The 21,601-nt window shown below is 38.9% G+C and overlaps 1 protein-coding gene across 1 annotated transcript in view; it reads left to right on the top strand.

Moving 5' to 3' along the window:
• PLD5 (phospholipase D family member 5) overlaps positions 1 to 21,601 on the top strand; it is a 191,482-nt gene that overhangs the window by 127,573 nt on the left and 42,308 nt on the right. Inside the window, exon 4 of the mRNA XM_009981153.2 lies at positions 288 to 402. Within this exon, the coding sequence (XP_009979455.1) occupies positions 288 to 402 (115 nt within the window). The remainder of the gene's footprint in view (positions 1 to 287; positions 403 to 21,601) is intronic.

Here is a 21,601-nt window from a genome sequence, read left to right as displayed (position 1 = left end):
TATAAAAATATGTTTATGCAGCGTAAAAAACCTGGACGCTTCATTCTCTGCATGTCACCTGTCATCAATTGTATTGTACAATCTGGGAAAAGGAAGAAATTTGACCTTCAAAACAGTATTTCTCCAATAAAAAGTTGTTTGAGTTGCTAACCTTTAGGGTAGATGTAACCATATCTAGGAACATATTTACGCAGCTGTTGTACAATAAGTTTTTGTTTTAACATGCATATGTTGTTTGAACACTTCTGTGTCTTACAACAGCTGCTTTCCTTCAATGTTCTTCCCAGGGTCAGCGTCTTTTTGAAAAATTGCTCGAACTGGCATCCCGAAATATTGAGATAAAACTAGTGAGTGATATACTGCCCGTGGAATCAAAGGTATTAAACGACTTGAAAACAAAGGGTAAGACCAAGGTCTTTATGTTGTTATGCCATTGACTGCTAAGTTTTTTACTTAAAATGCAGATTCAAATGACGTATAAAATGCTCACTATGGGTTTCGCACTGTCACCCTATAACCCCTATAATCCTTCAGCTTTCTTTTGTTCATAGTTATCAAAAATCTGAAACTCTGTTACTGTAGCTGATGTTTGCAGTTTGCAAGTGGTTAAAAAGATGGTGCCGTGACTAGATATATGTTTAAAGTCACTTTAGCCATTTTAATGGTAGGCAACATAACCTGAGAGACTGCCGTCATACCTTCTGGGACAAGATGGTTTCCTCTTTTGAGCAATAGCAAAATAAATTAATGAAACAACTTGTCTGTGGTACTGATGATTCTGAAGAACTGGAAAATAGACCATCAGCCAGATTTAGCCAACTGACAAAGTTTTCTGTGCTACATGTATTTCCTAAGTGCCTGCTTTCCTAATCATTGTTTTCAGGCATAAAATCCCTATCCAAAGACAGATTACACACTGGCATTACATGACTAAACTTGCTTTATGTAAAACTGTGTGGAAAAATAGCAAAGAGTGTTTAAGAAACACTGAAAGAAGTTAGAATCTCTTAGGAGTTTTTAGGAATCTCATACACACTTCTCCTGAATAACAATATGTTAATTACCTATATAATCTGATAAAAGTGCAATGTTAAGGGTAGGATACATTTTTCAAAGGGCAAAAATAACCTGTATGTTTTGATGGTGATCGTTTTTGACACAGATTACTGTATGGATAACAATGGGAATTCTAAAAAATGAATTAAGCAAAGCAGTTGCTATGTGTAGCGGCACCCTAACAGAACATGTCTGTTTATGGTAAAGAATAAAGAACACCATTTTTCAATCTTTATTTGTTTAATTTTCTTGTCATCTCCTCACTGGGCAAGTAAAAGAACATTACTAATGGAAGTCCTGGTCCATTAAAGAGATCATCATCAGTTTTAAATAGCACTGACACACTACTTAAGTGTAATAACTACGTCGACTCGTCATTTCATGACATTGCCTATTCCAGGGCTTTGATTACTTCTGTTACATAACCAAAAATGATATCGATCCAGTAAGATTACATCAGCTTTGTCAGACATCTGTGAAGTAAGGAATTATCTTTTTCTAATGTGTTGAAAAAGAAATAGGTGTTTTAGTATCACTGTCAGCGAAACTGTCTTTGGAAAAGTGGTTTCTTTTCCCTGCGATTCTAGTGTCCCAAGTTCCCATGAGACAGAGGAGATGAGAAGTAGGGCCTGTACATTTGTATTGATGTACCTGGCAATAGATATTTTAGCTACCATTTATTGAGAACACTCAATTTCAAAAATTATCCTTTTTCCAAAAAAGATGAGCAAAATTTTTAGCTAGAAAAGAGAGTGATATTTGTCATTAAGACTTCTTTCAGTTGATGTGGGAATTAATCTGTCCTGTGAGCTATCTGAACAAACAAACAGAATATAAGCTTTTAAAATTTTACTAGCTTTGGTTTCTCTTATGCCTTTGGTTTCTCTTATGCCTTAGATTTCGAAGACAGGAAATTTTAGAGTATTCAAATGAAGTGATCAATATATTTGAGTGCTCTGAGTTACAAAGAATCAGAGAAATTCACTTTTATATAGTAATTCTTGTGAGTTTTGCTCTCATCGTCTTTGAACCCTTTAATTGTAGATATTGTTGCCTAGTGTTGGCCTTTTTCAAAGATCTATATTATAACTTCTTGATTTTCTCACTATGAATGTGTGGGTTTTTTTTCTCATTCCATGTTTTGGTTTGCTGTTTTCTACAAATTCTGATGTTTTTGTTAGAATGTCTTGACTATGACATAGTGATTGCCAGCTCTGTTGCAAGACTTTCACCTGCATTTAGGTTTGTTGTTTGTTTTTTATCTCCAGAAAAGCTAGATAAATCTTTATTTGGTTCTGCATTCCCAAAAAGAGATGTTAGTTATAACATTCAGTCAGATTTAGTTGTCTGAATTTTATGTTGAAATGAGCACACCTTGTATAAACAGCATATTCATGGTATGTCCTGCTTGTGTCAAATAGAAGCTAACTGGTAGGCTAATTTAAAAGAAAAAAAAAAAAAAAGACTACCTCCATTTCCATTAGTTTGATAATTTTAATAACATAGTAAATGCAAAACATATCTGTGTTAGCCTTTTTCATGTGTGCTGGAGAAAAAATTTACTGTTACCTACTATACCTACTACCATTGTCTTAGCTAAGGACAAACATATCATTAAGGTTTGCTATGCTATCCTGAAAGATCCCTCTACTAAAATTATTAATCTCTTTGCTTGTGAGTCACTGGCCACCTGCATCCTCAGAAATCAGTCAGAATTGATCCTTGAAAGAGAACTGTACATCATCATTTGGACACGTATATTCATGAAGATAACTAATTTATTTTTTTTTCCCTGCAAGTGGTCAGATTTGTCTTAGAAAGTATGCCAGGCACCTTTTTTAATAGAAATGTTCCTCTTGTGGGATAGAAGGCAGTAAATATATCAATAGCTCAGCCAAGTTTTGAAGCTTCTCAAGATGGAGAACCAGAATACATTTGGCTGAAGAGACCCAAACTCCCACTTGTGGTGTCTGTCTGAATTAGGCAGAGGAGGGTCCAAGCGCTACTCTGCGGTTTACCAGCTAATAAACCGAGCAGATTGTTCCTAAGCAGCAGTTATGCTTGAAGCCTGAGCCATGGGTGGGAGCATGGAGAAAAAGCACAGAAATAGCTCTGGGAGTTTCATGCATTCCTGGGCTTGTCGTCACCTTGCTAAGTAAGCATAGACTAGCCTCTTCTTTCCAAGGAAGATTGTACACGAGAGTCAAACTGTGTCCAGATAGTCATAAGAGAAAGCTACTGTTGCACAGAGGAGATGGAAAAGCTTTGCCTTTCTTTTCAGCAGTCTCGGTGATCAGAACCCCGGAGCCGTGCTCCCGTGCTGTGCGGGCTGGTTCCCGGGGTCAGGATGAGGGATAATTTGGGTGTCAGCTCCAGGATGTACCCATTGATATACTGCCTGGGAACCTTTGAGGATGCTGCAGTTCCTCAGCCCATGGTTATCTACCTCACACAGCATCTTCGGGTAGTGTCCCTACCCTTAAGTAGCCCAAGTAAGAGTCTTAGTCTCAACACAGTGGCACGAGTTTATATGTGGTTGCTTGAAGAACTATCCTTGGTCATCCATATTGTCTCATGAAGTGGTTATTTTTTTATATTAGGAACCATGATATGCAGCACTGCTGCATCTCAGCACAGATGTTGAGACTACTTCTGCCAGCCAGATTATTCTAGCACATCTTTCATTTTTCTAGACAGGGATGCATGGAGCCCCCTTGCCTCTTCTCCCCATTTCTGAAGTACTGTAGAAAGCAGCTTTCATAGACCTTTTCCAACCCAGGTGTGCAACCTAGAGTCCTCCCTACACATCCTTCCTCTCCAGCAGCCATCCCTACTGATTAACAGAGGAGAAAGTTGAAATCTGACTTCAGATTTGATCTGATGGGGTAAGATAAAGCATCATTTATGTGGACGGGAGAGCAAAACTGAACTGATGTAGAGTAAAATAAAACTAATAATTTACAGTTGCAATCTTAGTACAGATATCTGAGCTAGCTATGAACCTGCAGGTTTGTCACCACTGTTTAGCCCTTTTTTGTCAAGTCTTTGCTATCCTGACTCTTGAGCTAGCTGTAAAACAAGGTAGCTTGATTACAGAAGCAATCTAGCAGCTGCAGTGTGAAACATGGATTGATTTACTGTGATAACACATAACACACCTGGAGCTGTGGTGACAGGAGCCTCTGAATCCTGAGATAATGTACATTTGCGAATAATTGCTGCACTGTAGGAGTGTTATTTAGTTGCAAGATCAAGCATGCAGAAATGAGGAAATACTAGTCTCAGAACATATATTTATGATAAACTTTAATTACATTATCAGATTCCATATTTTGCATAGAATACCTGGCTGGTACTTGCTATAATCTTATCATGTTAATCAGAAGTTTTTCCCTTGTATTGAATGAGAAAATGTCAAACATTTAATGCCTAAGGCAGATGATGCTCATTCAGGGGATATTATTTCTGCTGATAATGGCTAGAATCTTTTTTTGTCTTCATATTTAATGTATGTCTTCAGGCTTTCTTTATTGCACATCTGCCAGATCCTGCACTGAATGCAGAATGATTAATTTCCTCATAGGCTTTTCCATGCTGCTTCTCACTGTGGTATCTGAGTGCTCCACAAATACAGTATTAATGAATTTCTTTTTACAATACCGCTGTTAGATGAGGTTGCTTGCTGTTGATGTCTCTCAGGGACGACTAGCAGTTATTAATAGCAGCACAGACACCACAAGCCAGATCTGAGCATTTGCTTTCTATAGTTGTAATTAAAAAAAAAAAGTATATTTGTAATTAAAAAAAATCAGCCACATGTAAGTTCTTCCAGCTGTTATTGTCAAAATTATTACTAAACAGGCTATAAACAATGATATTATTTTTATGGAACCTTTTGTAATATGCAGTCCTAGGATGTGAAGTCTTGCTTCTCTATAGTTAATGTTAATGCTATATTTCACATACGTATACAAATACTATGCATATATGTATATGACTCTCTTCTGAAAGGTAGTTCTGCCTGTACGCAAAATTGGCTCACTGTGTGAACAAACATGTTTTTCTTTGTCCTCCTTGTGCTGTGACAGTAGCTTATTAAAGCTTGTTTTCAAGGTTATTGTTTTAGCCTTTTCTCAGCTGTGGTTCAGTCTACTAGATTGAAACATTTCTTGTAACCCTCCCACTCCTTGCACATAATTATGTACCGGTCTCTGTTCCTCGGTAACATTTGAATAGTATTGTCTCCAGTTAGCAGGTTGTTATATCATTTCTTACGTGTATAGAATCTAAATCCCTTACTAATTACAATCTTATTTTAGCTGACAGTGTTAATGCTTTTTAAGACATGCCAATGGATTTTCTTTCTTCAATTTGCATTGCTTCATTCCTTTTCTATTTGCTTTTTTCCAAATACTCCCTTTCCATGAACCATTTTTCATATATTTGCAAGGAATGTTTTTTATTTTGTCAGTGCTGGCTGAGGCAGATATGAAAAGGAGTCTGGCCACTTCACAATGTGATTAAAAAAAAAAAAAATCAGCTATCTCAACTAATAGCTATTTAATTTTAGCAATGAAACTGGAGAATAATAGAAAGTCACTGTGCTAGGGCAAAATCTAATCACTAGATCACATGTGCAGCTGTTACTCACTAAGCAGTTCGTGCACATTTGCCCAGGATTACACTCTCTTAATCAGGTACAACCAAAACAGAGAAACTGAAAAGTTATGTTACTGCAGGGAGACAAAGAAATTAGTAGAAAGTGGAACTCTAGAAGCTATTTGTGCTCCGATTTGTATGCTTTAGATTGCAAACACTAACAGATACCATTTCATGACAAATTAAATCAGTTTATGTCTGAGGAGCTGCATGATCCCAGCCTCCTCTTTGCCCTCCCCACCATATGTTGTCCCTTCCTTCTTCTTTGCACCAGTGATCATGAGGTAAGACAGGTCAGGGGGGTGTCTTGGCTACAGACTGCTTTTTTTTGGGCTAACTTAATTGTCATTTGCATTAGATTTCTGCCTTGCTCAGTGTATGATCTCACAGGCATAAATGCTGAGTACAACACAGAGATACGAAACACATAGCTGGGGTTGGCAAGAGAGGTAGGACCACTGGAACTTGGTTTAGATATGCTTAATCTGCCATGGCACCAGAAAGCTCAGAGTTCATGTAATGCCTAGAGACTTTTAGTGGATTTGGTTTTTCCTGTATTTTTGTTTTAATGAAATTGTATGATGGACAGCAATAGTGAATACGATTTATATATCAAATGAAATGTGTTTAGTCCCATATTGTGTCTGCTTCTGTTGGCACACTTAAGGTGCTGCATAGTTTTAGAGCTTTGAGGCTTGTGGGACATGAGTTCTTTTTACCTTTGGCCACAATCGTGTTCCTTTTCCCTTGTGAAGGAATGGGAAGATGATGTCATATTTTTAACATATTATAGCAGGACTGAAAAACTTGTGTTATATGTAATAGAAAAGATGGAGATCACTTGGGAACATCAGTCCAGTTTCTCCTTATGAAACAAGCTGTGAGTTAAGTACTTTTTTTAACCTAAAGCCTTTGCGTACTGCAAACTCTAGGAATGTGGAGTTCACCATTTGGGAGAAGTTAAACTTTCCTCTGGAAAAGATAAAGCTATAGCAGTAAGAGAGGACATTTCCTGGTTGGTTTCTCTGGGTCTAAAACATGTTTGGGCTGTGAGGGACTTGGGTGTTTGTGAAAGCCATTGGTGGGCTAAACCATGATGACATTGAATTACATTCAGCTCAGAATATTTAGTTTCATTATTAGAGAAAATGTTCCAGATATGGAAACAGTGGTCTGTGAGCAGATTATGAAAGAGCTGTCACTGGCAATTTTAAGAAGAAAGTAGACGAGTGCCTGTGAGGAGTGGCCTCATAGTATTTTGCTCTGTGCATGAGAAAAGTCTAGATTGGTTTCAAAGCTGGTTTTAGTAGTTTCTTCTTTAGTAGTTTCTTAAAAGTAGTTTCTTTTAGTAGTTTCTTCTTCCAAGCTTCCACTACAGCTTGGAAGGAGAACATAAACTTATGTGTTTAAGTACATTCATCTCAGCATAAGAAAGTAAGAAATTTTTTTACAGTGAGAACAATCCTTCACTGGAGCAACTTCCTCAGGGATGTGGTAGAGTCCCTGTCACTGAAGGTTTTCAAGATGTACTGGACAGAGTGTTAGATAATCTCATATAGGCTCACTTTTCTATGAAAGATTGGGCGAGATGGTCTTCTGCGGACCCTTCTAACCTGGGCTTTTCTATGATTCTAAGTAAGCCTTTAATTCCTCTTCATGTGAAGATAATGTTGAGAATCAACCTAAAAACACTGTGGAAACTAAAAAGAAAATACACTCCATTCATACAATGAGAAGCTGGAATTCTGAAGCTGGGTCTTGAAGGCATGTCCAGATGGTCAGTTCATTCACAATGTACTGTAAAAATAATACTATCTGATGCATGCTTCATAGGAGTGTAAAGAGTGCTCTTGAGGGCTGAAGTTCAGCTGATGGTTTTATGTAAGGCATTGAATGGAATTGTAGCTCCATTGTTTTCGTGATCAGGCTTTCCTAGGCTGGATTCTCTAAGACTGTGTGAGAGGGAAGGGTGTTGAAGATGAGATAAACTCCTGCTCTTATAAAATTCAGCAGTACCAAAAATAGACTAATTTTTCCCTATGATTTTTCAGGAACAAGTAAGCAGGATCCCTTGAGAGGACCAGTAGACTAAGGGTGAGTCCACTTGAAGGAAACAAGTAATTTAGATATGAGTTTCATAAACAAAGGTGGATGAGAACAGAGGGGGAAAAATTCATTCTTTCATTTCTTTCAGATTTTAAATGTTGACCTTTTTCTAAAACTTGGCCTAAACCACACCTTAAAATATGAGATTGTTCGAAAGGCAGTTAATTAAAATTGTATTAGCAAGGCCTTTGACATCTGATTTTAAATTCATTTTTATATTTTGATTTATTCTGAATCAGGCCTTGTTCCTTTTTTATTATTGTCTTATATGCCTTGGCTACCCACAACAGAGTAGATGCATGCTTTGATTTAGATTTTATTAATTGCTGCTGGAGAGTGTTTCCTGATATTTTCTCAACAGCTTTCAGCCTGTGACATGCAATCTTAAAGCCAATTCCAAGTTGAAAGATCTCATTATGTTCTTTACCTCTTAGAATCATAGAATCACAGAATCACCTGGTTGGAAGAGACCCTCAAGATCATCTAGTCCAACCATTCACCCTGCACTGTCAGGATCCCTAAACCACATTCCTCAACACCAGGTCCACACGGTTTTTAAACACCTCCAGGGATGGGGACTCCACCACCTCCCTGGGCAGCCTGTTCCAATACTTCACAACCCTCTCTGGAAAGAAATTTTTCCTGATATCTAACCTAAATTTACCCTGGCGTAACTTGAGGCCATTCCCTCTTGTCCTGTCATTCATAACATGGGAGAAGAGACCGACTCCCATCTCCCTAAAACTTCCTTTCAGGTAATTGTAGGGAACCTGCATAATGACTTTAACAGAGGTCTGAATAATGCATGCCATCCTAAAAGAAAGAAACAGGTACCAGTTTTGCATTAGAGATTCAAGCATTCGAGTATCTACCTAACATCTAGGCAACACTAGCATGCAGAAACACCTGCTTTGTTGGTTTTTAGATAGACAACCTTCTGTTTAAGCATCTAAACTCTCTTACCCCAGTTTATGTTGCTAAATGTGCACGCATTGACTAACATCTTGATAGCAAGAAAAACTAGCATTGGTTTTATGCCTAAATCATATGCAATGTTTCTCACTAGTTTCAGTTGATCCTGCAGTGTAAGGTAAGCCATGTCCAAACTTATGAACCGTGGCTGAAAAGAGCAGTAGCATTTTTGTTACATCTTAGACATTTGTATAGATACACAAAATGTCTTTGACAGAGAACATCTGCCTGAATTGAAGATCAGGTTAAAAATCCTACTCTGTCTAAAGATTTCTAAATTGTCAACTTGAAGAAGAGCTGTCTACCTTACCAGACACCTGACAAAAAGCAAATTGTTTAAGCTAGTATTGAAAATCTTAAACTCTGTAAAAGAAGAGTTTGTAATCACAAAGGATTGGGAAGTGCAGAGGATATTCTGTAGTGGCACTCCCTCGGTCCCTCCTATTTGAGCTCTAACGCTTTGCAGAAAATCTTCTAATCTCTATCGGCATTTAAAGATGACTCTTAGTAGTCACATATTCATGTGGGATGGAAGAAACCTGGCTTCCAGTCCCTGCTCTGCTTCTGCTCCTTCTACTGCCATCAGATATATTTTGAAAGAAATATCTTGCCCTTATTTGTGAAAGAATTATTTTAAGCTTCTGATTGCAGAATAGGATTTTGAAATGAAATTGGAGAATTGATCTTTCTGTGCAATTCCAACTGAGGGGCTGAAGTAAACAATATACCTTCCATTGGCATTGCCTGCTATCTAGTTTGCATGTCTTTTAGCTCAAAAAAAAAAAAGCTGTCAATAGTGCAGGATTTATTATCGGTTCTATAGGAAACTAGATGCCTAATCTGTGAATAAAACTTTCACTGGTCACACAAATATCCCCAAGTTAGGCACCGTAATAGTTCACAATGTGAAGCAGCTTATTTTCTCTTATGAGACTGAATCTCACTAACTTTAAGATTTAGGCCTGGCCTGCCTTAGATTCGTCTACCATAAGAGAATTAGCAGTATCAGGCTGTCTTATCCAAAACCAATAGAGTAAAAAAAAAAAAAAAAAAACCAAAACAAACAACCAAAACAGAAAACTCTAGCTATAATTTAAATTCTGAAGGCAACCAGGACCTTGGGTCGTACTGGCTTGTTTTGCAAAGAGGGAGATGGAAAAATGTTCACTTAAGCCAAAAACTCTGTGCCCGTCAAAGCCAGACACGCAAGCAATAAATTCTAATTCTCAGCTCTACAGCGTCTGTATCTGTAGACTTTACTTAGAAATTAATACCTTTATTGAGAGGAATGGCTGTGTTCCCAGGGACAATACCCTCCCACTGGTAGTGTGTACTTTTGCATTATAAAATATCAGTCAGATGCTTTCCAGTATCTGTAGCTGTTTTCTCAAAGATCCGTAGGTAAATAATATTACATTTTTCTTGATGAATTAAGGCTAGATGTACTGTAAGGCACTTTTAAGGTGCTAGGTGTTTAGTAGAAACAATACCATAATTTTTCTGCTTTGAAATTTGTAATTGAAAAAGTCTTTCACAGTAGATTGATTAGTATTTTAGTACATAATTTCAGTTAGCACATGTCCTTGCGCTTGAGTCTCTTACTAATGTACGGATTTGGTAGAAGTGGGCGCTTTTGTATTTCGTAAGCTCCAGCACAACTATGAGTGTTGGTAATCCAGTCATGTTGTGAATGGCCAAATTGCCTTTCTCTGGTAGTAACTGGTCGGGTTCAACATAGCAGTTTTGTACCACAGGGATCATCTCCAAATCTTGCTTGACAGTTTACATGCTGGAATGAATTCTTTCTGTATGGAAATAGTTGGTTTGAGTCACTGACACTTTTTAGTTCAGAGGAACCAATAACGGATGGTATTAGCAGAAATTAGTTGTGACATTTTTAAAACATATGGATAGCATGCAAGTTCCTACCTACAGTTACTGGAAGAGCTGCTAAGAGCTGCCAGGGCCATCTGAGCTCAGAAAACATTTGTTAGGTATCTGTGCTCCCTTTGCAGAAATTTTGGTGCCTCATGCTTTCTCTTGTATGCAAAAGCACTAACACTATCTCATCCTGAGAAGAGATGAAGGCTAATGGTCCTACATTGGACCAAAGAAGGCAGGTTAATTTATTGTCAATGAATTTTGCCTTGTCCATTCGTGTAGTTTCATATTCACTTGAAGCCTGACTGTCTTCCTAGGACTGTGCCTGGATCAGTCACAGCAGTCTTGCTGGTATGATTTGGTGTATTTTTGATTGCTACTCTTTGCAAGCAGGCTTCAGCCTTCCCAGTGATGGTGAGTCTTCGGTCTCTCACCTCTCTCATTTTTTGTGTCATCTAGGCTGAAATGCAACTAAAAAACCTGGGAAGCTCTGAGATCATCTGAAGTGACATGATGCAGACACTTGGATCTCTGAAGCTGTGTACATATTTTTACATTCTTCTAGCTTCTTCACTGCTTAGTTCAGTCAATATAACACTTCTGCTTCAAACCTGCAATTAAAGTATTGTGTGCTCGGAGTTAAGTAAGAAGATGTCAAAAGCATCTAAGGGCGTTAATAAATGTCCAAACCAAGCTGACACTTCTTTGACTGGCAGTATTTGGTTTTCATTAGATAACACTTTGGAAAGGCTACTCAACTGTGCCTGCCTTCGAGTTGTTGCATACAGCACGGTTGTACCAGAAAGTAAACACGTGTGACCAAATCTTGCTGGTCCATACAACATTAGTTACGAAGCTTTATCTTTGTGACAAGGAGTTGCCACTATTGTACTAATACTGATCTTTCTGGTAATCTCCTATATTAATTTTCAAATTATCCTTGGACTTCTACAGCACTTCAGCGTGTTATGAATTTTTACACAGCCTAATGGTTGGAAAGTAAATTATTAAACTTGTTCTGAAGTAATTCAACTGGAAGAAAAGTCCCCAGAATGATATCTCTACGTTGCTGTTCATCATTTCCATCTCTTATTGCACACTCTTATAGACCAATTGTCTCTAATGCTTATGCTTGAGAAAAGTGCATTCAGCACCTTTTCCTTCCTTTGGACATAATATTAACTATATATAGTGTGAAAATATTAGTAATTATGTGGTGCATAAATTGACAGTCACTTCAGTGACTCAAAGTGGAACAGATCCTTGTTCTTGACTACTGAGATTAAAAGCATCATGTTTGCATAAAGTGATGGGAAAAGTACCAGCAGAGTTATAGGACTACATAATATCTCTACTAAGCTTCAAAATCATGTCATAAGAACATTACCATGGTTGCAATGTCAAGCTTTCAAAAATAAGAGTTCCTAAGCAAAGGGTCGCAGAGCAACTGTTCTCAGACATAAGATAATGGAAGCAGACTGAAGGTCAGTCTTCTGCACTTGCTGAGGTCAGCAGAACCGCACAATTATGGAAGGAGTATAACAACTGAAACAAGTGGAGGATGATATTCCCCTGATTCTGTATATTCTTTTAGTAATTTTTTAGGAACTGCCTTGTCAGGGAGTTCAGCAATCTGTTGTGGTGTTTGGATGATTTTTTTCCTTTAATTTGTGCAATTCCTTTTGAATCTATTTGTATTTTGTCATCCACAAAACACTGTGCACAGTAGCAATGTGTTTTGCAACTTCAGTATCCATATTTCCTCAAAAACTCTTTGATTCACTTTATATAGTTTTCCATTTATCTTGCCTGATTTTAATTTTACTTTCTTTCCAACTCTTTTCTCACTTGTACTCAAATCTTGTTATTGAAGGATACTGTTTTATCTCCAACATTCTTTTTTAGTTTCTTGTTTAACTGTCCTTGCATCGTCTCTTGAGAGAGGGGCATTTCGTTTTGCTAATCATATACATTGTTGCTGAGCCTCTATTAAAATGTTTTCAAATATTGCTAGGAAACCAGTAAAGATTCTTCTCTTTGGCCTTTGATTTTCTCTTAGCATACATCCTTACATTATGAAGGTCTTATTTCTGAAATTAAATGTTACCAGAATGGGCTTGTGGGATCCAGGTATTGTTGTTACAAAGATGATGAACCGCTTACAGGGGCTTTTTGGTAGTTGCAGCTTGGATCAGTACTATGCATTGCTCAAAATAAATCAAGAGTAGCTTCTCAGCTTGTGTGTTCTATAATTGGTCCATGAAGCTATCATTTATGGTGTATAAAAATATATTCTCTGTGTCATGTCTTTTTGTACCATCAAGCTCTTACGATACAGACTTTAGTTGAATAGGACATAATCTTCTTACCACTGGACTCTATCAAATTCAATGCACAGAGATACTTATGCTCATGTAAGCATGTGTAGAACATTTTCTTTCACTATCATTTTTGTCGTATTGTTTCTTCTTTTGCTTACTGAACACTTGTCAAGACCTCTTCTGGGGTCAAAATTGTTTCCTTTTTCTTCCCTGTAGTATTAACACTGAAATAATAGTGCTTCATTGATATTTAAGAATAAATGTTCATGTTGCTCACAGGAAATGGAGGAATAGCTTAGTTCTCATTTTATAGATGAAGGTAAGAGCCAAAACTTCCACTTATTTTTATTTCAGTTTGTGACACACACAATCTGTTGGTTGTTTTGGTTGTTTTTTTAAAGAGTATTTATCACTATGTAGCACTTAATATGTATCAGTATCCTTGTGAATAAGATTAGACCTGAAGGGCTCAAACTATGTCCTCAGAAAACTGAGACAAGTACCAGCCCTGCCCTGCCCTCTGTCATGCGGAGCAGCTTTGTGGAACATCAGTTGTCGGATCCAAATATTCTGAGTAGTTTCAAGCAGCTTAAAATATGAGGCTATTCTTTTTCTCTTCAGTCCTAGCCTTATTTGCTCCATGCGTTTTGTGTTTCTGTAACACACAAGAGAGAAGTCCTACTGCAGCAGTCTTTATTTCAAGGACCTGATCCTCCCCTCAGCAGAACTATCTCCTGTGCTTCATATGACCCTGTTAATGTCTAGTGCTGCTTTCAGTTTGATCTTTCATTGTTTTCATATAGGAGTTGCCTGCTTGCTTGTGCATTCACCAGACCTCATGTCAGTATTCACCCATGTTCACCATCAAGTCATCATTTCCAGTTTACATGTGTTTTATAGTGCAAATCTAATTGATTTCCCTTTCTGACTCTTGTCTTGCTGCCTCACACTCTCATCTCTCAGGCTTTCCTGAGTGCGCGTCCAGCTAGCTACTTCAGATGAGCTTCGGAAGTAATGGCAGCAGTTTCTCCTGCAGCTTAGAGTGAGTGCCTTGAAAGGATTGGCACCAAGTACATGATGTGATTGTTGGGACTAGAAGTACCCATGCTGCCTTCTGGTCTCGCTTTTGTAGGGAGCCCAGTGTGCATCTGTAAGCAGGCCAGTTATGTGGCCCCTGTCCTGTACCCTGCTGCCATCTCAGTTGGCTCAGAACTGGTCAGTTTCTGTCGCTTAGTGTCATCCAGCAAATTCTGTCTGCCCTGCGTGGTTTGGAGAAGAAAGAGAAGTCCTACAGCCCTGATTCTCCACCAGTTTGAGATGTCATGGGAGAGTAACATAGCTACATTCCTGTCCTTCACAGACAGTTGCTGATATTTACACTGGAGAAATTAGATGATACTTGTGGTCTAGTCCCTCTGGGACACTAAAATCCGTCATGATTTCAGCGTGCTGTCACTTTTGTTGACTCTATATTGCGTATGTCCTTCAGCCAGCTAATAACACAGAATCTGTGAAGTTGTTGCTTCCTTTTATTTTGCTCTCTGCATTTCAGATAGGCTGTTTCGATGAAAGTCAATCTATGTTAAAAAGCTGCTGACTGACAAGCTATTGATTTCTATCCCCTATGTATTTCCTCACAGACAAAGCATTTTTTTCCTCATGCACATTTTATTCTTCCTCTGTGCACTGTGTGGATTTTTCTGCTTTTGACATTGGGGCATGTCCATTTGCCTCTTTAAAATATCTCCATTTTAATTTATGAAGTATTTGGGTGACCAAACCAGAATACTGAAGCCCTCAAAATTGCATCCGACAGGATGGTCAGAACAATAGTAAATCAAGCGTGAGACTCTTCAGTCTGCTACAGCAGAGCTGTAGCGTCTAGTCTATATGCTTACTTTTATAAAAGAAGAGACTGTGAAAGTGTCTTATTCTTTTAAGAACCTTAGACCCGTGGTAAGAAACAAAAGCTCAGCTTCAGTTGTTTGAACTGAGAGCAAGAAGAAATTCTGAGTCCCAATCTGCAACAACCATCAGCAATCTTTGTCCACCTTTGGGTTGTATATCATGAGTTAATACCTGCAGAAGTTTTAGCACATGCTAAATAAAATAAAATTAGGACCACATTGGGCACCCCAAAACTGCGGTTAGCCTTAAAACTCTTAAAACTCTTAAGAAAAAAAATCTTTTTCCTTTCCACATATTTATTTGTAAAGGCATAGAGAATATATCAGACTGCTTATGTAGTTAGTGAATAAATATGTTCCTCAAGTAATTGAAGAGTGGGAGAGTGAATGAATAACTGAATGAATGTATGTGATAAATGAAACAATGAATGAGTGGGCTAGCGTGAAATGATGAACTGAGGATGAAGTGGGAGAGCTGAAGGAGAGGGAGGAAGAATGACATGAAGGGAAAGTAGTGGGGAAAACGAAATAAAAGGAAAGAATGAATCAGATGAAAGAGAAGGGCAGAAAGGGAAAACTGAGTAATTAATTTAGGAAAATATCAGAAAAGAATGCTGGCAAAATATCAAGCATGTTCTTGGTGGGCTTGTGACAACATAGATGAAAGGAGAGAAAAAGAATTAGAATTGAGATAGGAATGATCTGAAAAAAAATAGAAAAGTCAAAAGACTGACTTGATAGGGTTAATAGGACAGGATCAAAGGAAAGAGGTAAGGAAAGATGCTGAGAGACTAGTGAGAAGTAGTAAAAGGAAATGGCTGGGCCACTGGCAGACCTGAGTTGGTTCTGTCTGTGTCTCTGCTTTCCTTGTATGAGCACGGCCAGGTCAGCTAGTGCTCTTGTGCTTTTGGTAGCCTGATAGATAATACTCTAGGGCTGCTCAGAGAATCAGTTAATGAAAGTGCAGGAAAAAAAAATCTATTCTATTATGAAGGCATTATAAAATTCAAAACCAGTAGCTTAGGACCAAATAATACTGCCCTCTGAGGAGGCATACTCTGTCCTCACCTCTTTGCTGGCCATGCAGTACACTTTCTCATCTTCCAGAATTGAGATTTCTCCTCAGCAGGTAGGAAACCAACAGAACCTACAGCAGAGCTACAGATGTCTGAGGACCACATTTTGGGAATGATTGCACAAATGTTGTTATTGCCAGTCAGCACATTTAGAAGTGACCGTTGCCAATTCTGATGGTTTTAGGATATATAAATACCAGAATGAAATCATGTTGATAAGTTAAAAAGAAAGATAGGGATAAACATTGCATTTTTTGGTAAGGATTTAGCCTTGTTCATTCACAGAATGTAGTGATTCTAATTCCTCATGTGTCAAGACGAAAAAATGTCCCAGAAATCTTGAATGTTTCATCTAGGAAGTATCTAAACAAATCTAGTGCTTCATAACACTAATCCAAGTGAAGAAAAGAGTCTTTGAAGGGGGTGAGGTAAGCAGTGTGTGAGTTTACTAATCTCAGTGTTATATTTAAAATAGATTTCTTTTACAGTAAAAATTTATGCAATTATGATTAGTCAAAGAAAGAAAGCCACAATCCAACTTTAGTAATACTTTTATTGATAGTATTATAGTCTTCCTTTAAGCAGTAATATGCTTTGTCGCCTGAATCAACTAAGTAAGGAAATTACTTTTCCCAGTCTCTAAAGCAATCACTTTTATAGCTTCATTCTAGTAAATGAGCTAGCCTACTCTCCAACATCGAAGGGCAAAAAAAGATGTGGAATTTTTTAAAAAACATTCTATCAAACTTTGTTGTACTTTAGTTATCTTACAGACTCTACTGAATCATCAGACTTACAAAACATCTATACTCAGAAAATGCTATTTAGAGGAATGCTGAGTTCTGCTAAGGGGAAAGAATTGAACTGATCATCACTGCTCTCATTATTCAAAGTTTTATTCAAAATAATCTATGACTATTGGTATGAAATACCTTAAATAGCTCAAAAAGGAGTAAAAATTTGATTGAAAAATACTGATGTCAGAGTCAAGACAGTGCAAAATGTGAGGATTTCTCTCATGTTTGCTGCATCAGGCAGCAAAACCTGTTAAAAGAGGCATGAAATGTTTGCTAATTTCAATAAAATTGTTAGAGGGCAAGGAAAAGCTGTTTGGAACTTTTAAAGTTGCAACAGGTTCATGTGCATAGACTCAATATAATTTTTATTTTTTTTTTTTAAAGATAGTTTAAAATGGAAGTCCTAAATATTGTCCTAAACAGTAAGAGGTTTCTATAGCAGATATAGTACAGAAATCACTGATTTCGGAGACCAAACCCATGTGGGAAAACTTGAAGTATGTCTGCCTTCCTGAATTGTTCCATGTAACGAACTGTAGTGTTGGCTGCTGCATTTGTGGGGTACTTGCTTATCAAATATCTACTGCATGGCAGCATGCGCCTTCCAAAGATGTGGTGACATGGATGTGTCTTTGTTAAGAGCAAAACAGGTGTTTTCTGGTGGAAAATCTAGAATGTAAAATTCTACAGTAACAATTAAAAAAGTTAAATAGAAAGTTAAGTATACACCACAGGTTTTAAGAAAAAGCGGGAAGAAAGGAAAGAACTATTACAGTGCAAATAATAAAAACCCATGGAGTCACAAGGTTAATTTACTTTTAAAATTCATGTTTATTATCTAGTCTGCATTAAAGAAAGGGGTATCAGTCTTCAAATCATCTTTCTAAATACTGGATTTTTTTTAACATGAGCTTCACTGCATTTTGTGATTTTTCCATATGGAATCTCAGTACTTTATGGATTTATGGAAGCACTCTGTCCTCTGGGTGAAAATGAGAAAGCCACAAGTTTGCTCTGGAAACTGGATTTCCATCTTTGGAAGGACCAGAGGTGTGTAGTCATATGAGTTTCTTCCTTGTTTGCAGTCTAAAATTCTGTGCCTAGGTTAATTAAACATGCACACACGTGACTGATCAACTGAGCTACCTGCTGTTTGCAGGGAAGTTCAAGTAGATTGTGCCTGTGCTGGGCTTATTCTGTGGGTAAAGAGGAGACCTCTGACCTCTGTGCTCTCCTGTTTGTCACTGTTTGCCCACCCTGCATTAAAGTGGACCTTTGGCTTTTTGTCAGTGAATAAGAAATTATGTTTAGCTGGGTGGGTAAGTATTACAAAGAAATACTGTTGGGCCTCTCTTTCATCTCTCCTGTGATGTGAGGTGGGAAGCGTTTTGGTTATAAGTCCATTTTCTGCTGAATAAATCAAAAGGGCCTCGCAGGCAGCACAAAACGTTATTCACATGGGTGAGAGCTGTAACACTCTTACACTGAACTCTGTGTACACCAGGGTACTTAGCTGAGAAATCGGTATTTTGATTACTTGGACAAGCAACAAAGGGCAACATTTGACATCTTCAAAGCTACTGTAAGGGCATATTTAAATAAATGTTACCTTGGGAACTAACTAGCTCCCAACATGTCATTGAAGTTAAACGAGCAATTGAAAGAAATTAATTCTGACCTTTCCTTTGTTCTCAAGAATTTGCCATCCTGCATCCAGTGAGCAAACCCTGCACACATGAGGATCCCCTGATGGGTCTTCTCAGCATCTTCTGTGTCGCTGTGGACCCGAGTAAGCGCATGGGAAATGTCATCCCAAGCAAATGCCAGCATTGCCCTCCTATCTGCTTTGTTTGCACCGGCAAATGGTTATGCAAGATAAAAGGCCAGCGAGTGCTGCAGCTTGCCACCTTGAATTTCTCAGAAGCTTGATTTTAAGAGGACTGGAGGCTGCAGTTACGTGCACATACCTTTAAATGGCACCACTGGCATAAGCAGTTCCTGCGTCTTATTGCACCCAGCCACAAGCCACTCGTTCCCATGAACTCTGTGCCTTCAGTTTTTGGAAGAAAAATTGTTTACAGCCACGTGGCAAGCTGGACTAGCCAATTGTTCTTGATTTTAAAATAATATTTTTATTTTTAATCTGGATCCATTTTCTGATTCATTTCATTCCTTGGACCCAGAAAAAACTGCTTGGGCACAGCCGAGGAGGTGGTGGAGGGAAGAAGGTTTCTGAAAATAAGATCTGTTCATGCCACTATTACTGGGGTTTTTTTGTTGGTTTAACTGTGCCAGTTGTAATTCTGTATTACTTTGTTTTCAGACAGAGCGCTGGGTTTTGTAATGCTCGTTTCTCACTACTTCTTTTTCTTCCTGCTCTCTCCTGTACCCGCACTCAGCTCTCAGCTTCCTCAGCTGTGTGAGTAGAGCAGTTTCTAGGGCAGTGCTGGCTTACAGAAACTCTTTCAATCCACTGAACGAGTGAAAAACAAAGCAAAAAAACACTGGTCAGTGTAGAGGATATTTGTTCTCCCTGACTGTGCAGGACAGAGCCCGACAGCACGTTACAGTCTGCTGGGGAGGGAAGGGAACCAGGCGAGAAGCTGGCTCAGTGCCTGGAGAAGGGGGCTGGGAAGTCAGGCGGCAGCGACGGACACCTCTCTTCTCACACCCACAGCTCCACATGAGATCCTTGACTGCAGCCCGTCTGCTCAGGGAAGCTCTCTTGTAGCAGCGTTTGCTCCAAGCTCCAGCCAGGCATGGACACTTGAGCGGGCTGGGGAGCCAGCCAGTGGAGATGAGCGGTGGCAGCATGCAGGGTGCAGGGAGTGTCTTCTGGGTGCTGGACCTGAACCACCCAAACCACAGCCCTGAGTAGACAGGTCCCTCCATTGCGATTCCGGTGGCTGCAGCAGGTCCACATGTCTCTCCAGAGATAGACCAGAGGGGCCCATGGAGCTACAGTCAGGTATTCCTCTTCTGTGCACTGACATCCTCAAAATTATCTTTGTAACGTTGACCTCAGATGGTGTAAAATAAAGCGGTAAGCATTACAGTGATTTTTCATGAAAATATCTCCATCAGAAACAGCCTCATTTCACTACAGGCAACGTTAACTTTGGGGGCCTGTGTTGATTTGAGAGGCTGCGTGCGCACCTAGTTTATGGCTGATTGTGTGTTGGGAGTGAGTGGGAATTTCCTTCAGAAAGAAGATATGTTTGTCATGCAGGTAGTTTGAGTTCTACAGTTTGAGGCAGGCCAAGGTGGTGTGAACAGAAGTTGTATTGAGAAGGCTTTCTGGGGATTTCTTGGGCTGTTCTAGAACATAATTTATTTCTATAATTTCATTTTTTGTGTGGCAGTTGTATGAAGAGCTGCTAAAGAAGAAACAGCAAGGTTTTTATTGTACAGTTGTGGTTTTTTTTTTAAATTGCTATGGGCTTGGACTGATGAATAGCACATAATCACAGAGTGGATCCTATTCAGTCCTGGTAGATTTTAAAAAGGAGAGGGAGGTGGAGGGTGAGGAGCAGAGGGCGATGTAAGCAAAATAACTGATTCAAAGTTAAGGTATTACCATCAGAGATTTCCGTAAAAGTTCTTGAGTATTCTGTCTTTAAAATAAGTGTGAATCATTAATCCTTCTGAGGCCAGACAGACTTTTAAATTGCATTTCAAATCCAATATTCCATAAAGAGCACAGAAATAGTAAATAGTCTAGTTTGTCTTTAATCATTTAGAGTCTTAGTAAAAATAACTTTCTTGTCAAGTTGTGCATTCCTCTGCTTTTGTAGTTGTCCTCTTTGGAGTGCTGGCAGGTGACACTAATGGGGCTTCTGGAACAGCTCCAGACTTTTTGCAATCAGTCGAGAAAAAAGCCTGAAAATTCCTGGGGAGATGATCCTCTGTCTGGGTCACTTGTGTCTGCCCAATATGAGACAGCTACTTCGCCACTTGTGAGCAGGGTATGGAAAACTCTGGATTTTTGTCTCAGTGGAATACTAATTGTTATTTGTGGGTGTACTTTGTGCTAAGGCTTGTAATTGAAAGCAAATAAATAAAATGAAAGCGTCTATTGCAACATGTCGGGAAGGAGACATTCACTTTATATATCTGTATGTGTACAAATCTATATCCTAATGAGCAAATTTTGTTTTAAAAAATAGGTTTGGGACCTAGGGCTAATAAAGGATCTTTTGTTGATCTTTCTGAGTTACCACATGATGATTAACTGCATCTATACTGATCTGAAAACTCAGTTTAGCTGAAAGAGTCCAGCAGGTCTATGGCACAGTGGCAAGCGCTGCGTGTGCTACCTCCTACCTGTGTGGTAGCCTCCCTGGGAGGCCGTGCAAGGTGCCGTGCAGGCTGCTCCAGCACCAGCTGTGCTCAAGTGTGCATGCACTTGTGAGCTTTAGGGTTCATGGTGAGCTTTAGGGTTCATGGTATGGACTAGTTATGTCTGCTCTTGACTCTGGCTTGAGGCCACCCTCTAAAAGGTGTAGGTCAAAACATGTATCTTTGTGCATGAAGTGGCTGTCAGCAGTGGGGTGAAACAAAGAGGCCACGGCTCACATTCTCAGACTCCTTTTTAAAGGTCTCATTGCTTGAGTATTTGCTTGGGAATACACGGGATTAGGAGAGGGAAAAAAACGGTGCTATGAGCAAAGGGTATAGACATGGTGATGAGGAGACCGAAGGGATGGCAAGAACAGCGTAAGCAGAGGAGGGCAGCTGTTCCTTCTGTGGCCAGCTTGGTGGTGACGTGGGGAACAGTGGCTGGAAGATGCTCAGTGGATTGGATGTGGTGCAGGAGCGTTTGTCAG

The sequence above is a fragment of the Tauraco erythrolophus genome, chromosome 2, assembly GCF_009769465.1.
Source record: "Tauraco erythrolophus isolate bTauEry1 chromosome 2, bTauEry1.pri, whole genome shotgun sequence".
NCBI classification, from domain to species: domain Eukaryota; kingdom Metazoa; phylum Chordata; class Aves; order Musophagiformes; family Musophagidae; genus Tauraco; species Tauraco erythrolophus.
This window is presented reverse-complemented; position numbering and strand designations above follow the sequence as displayed.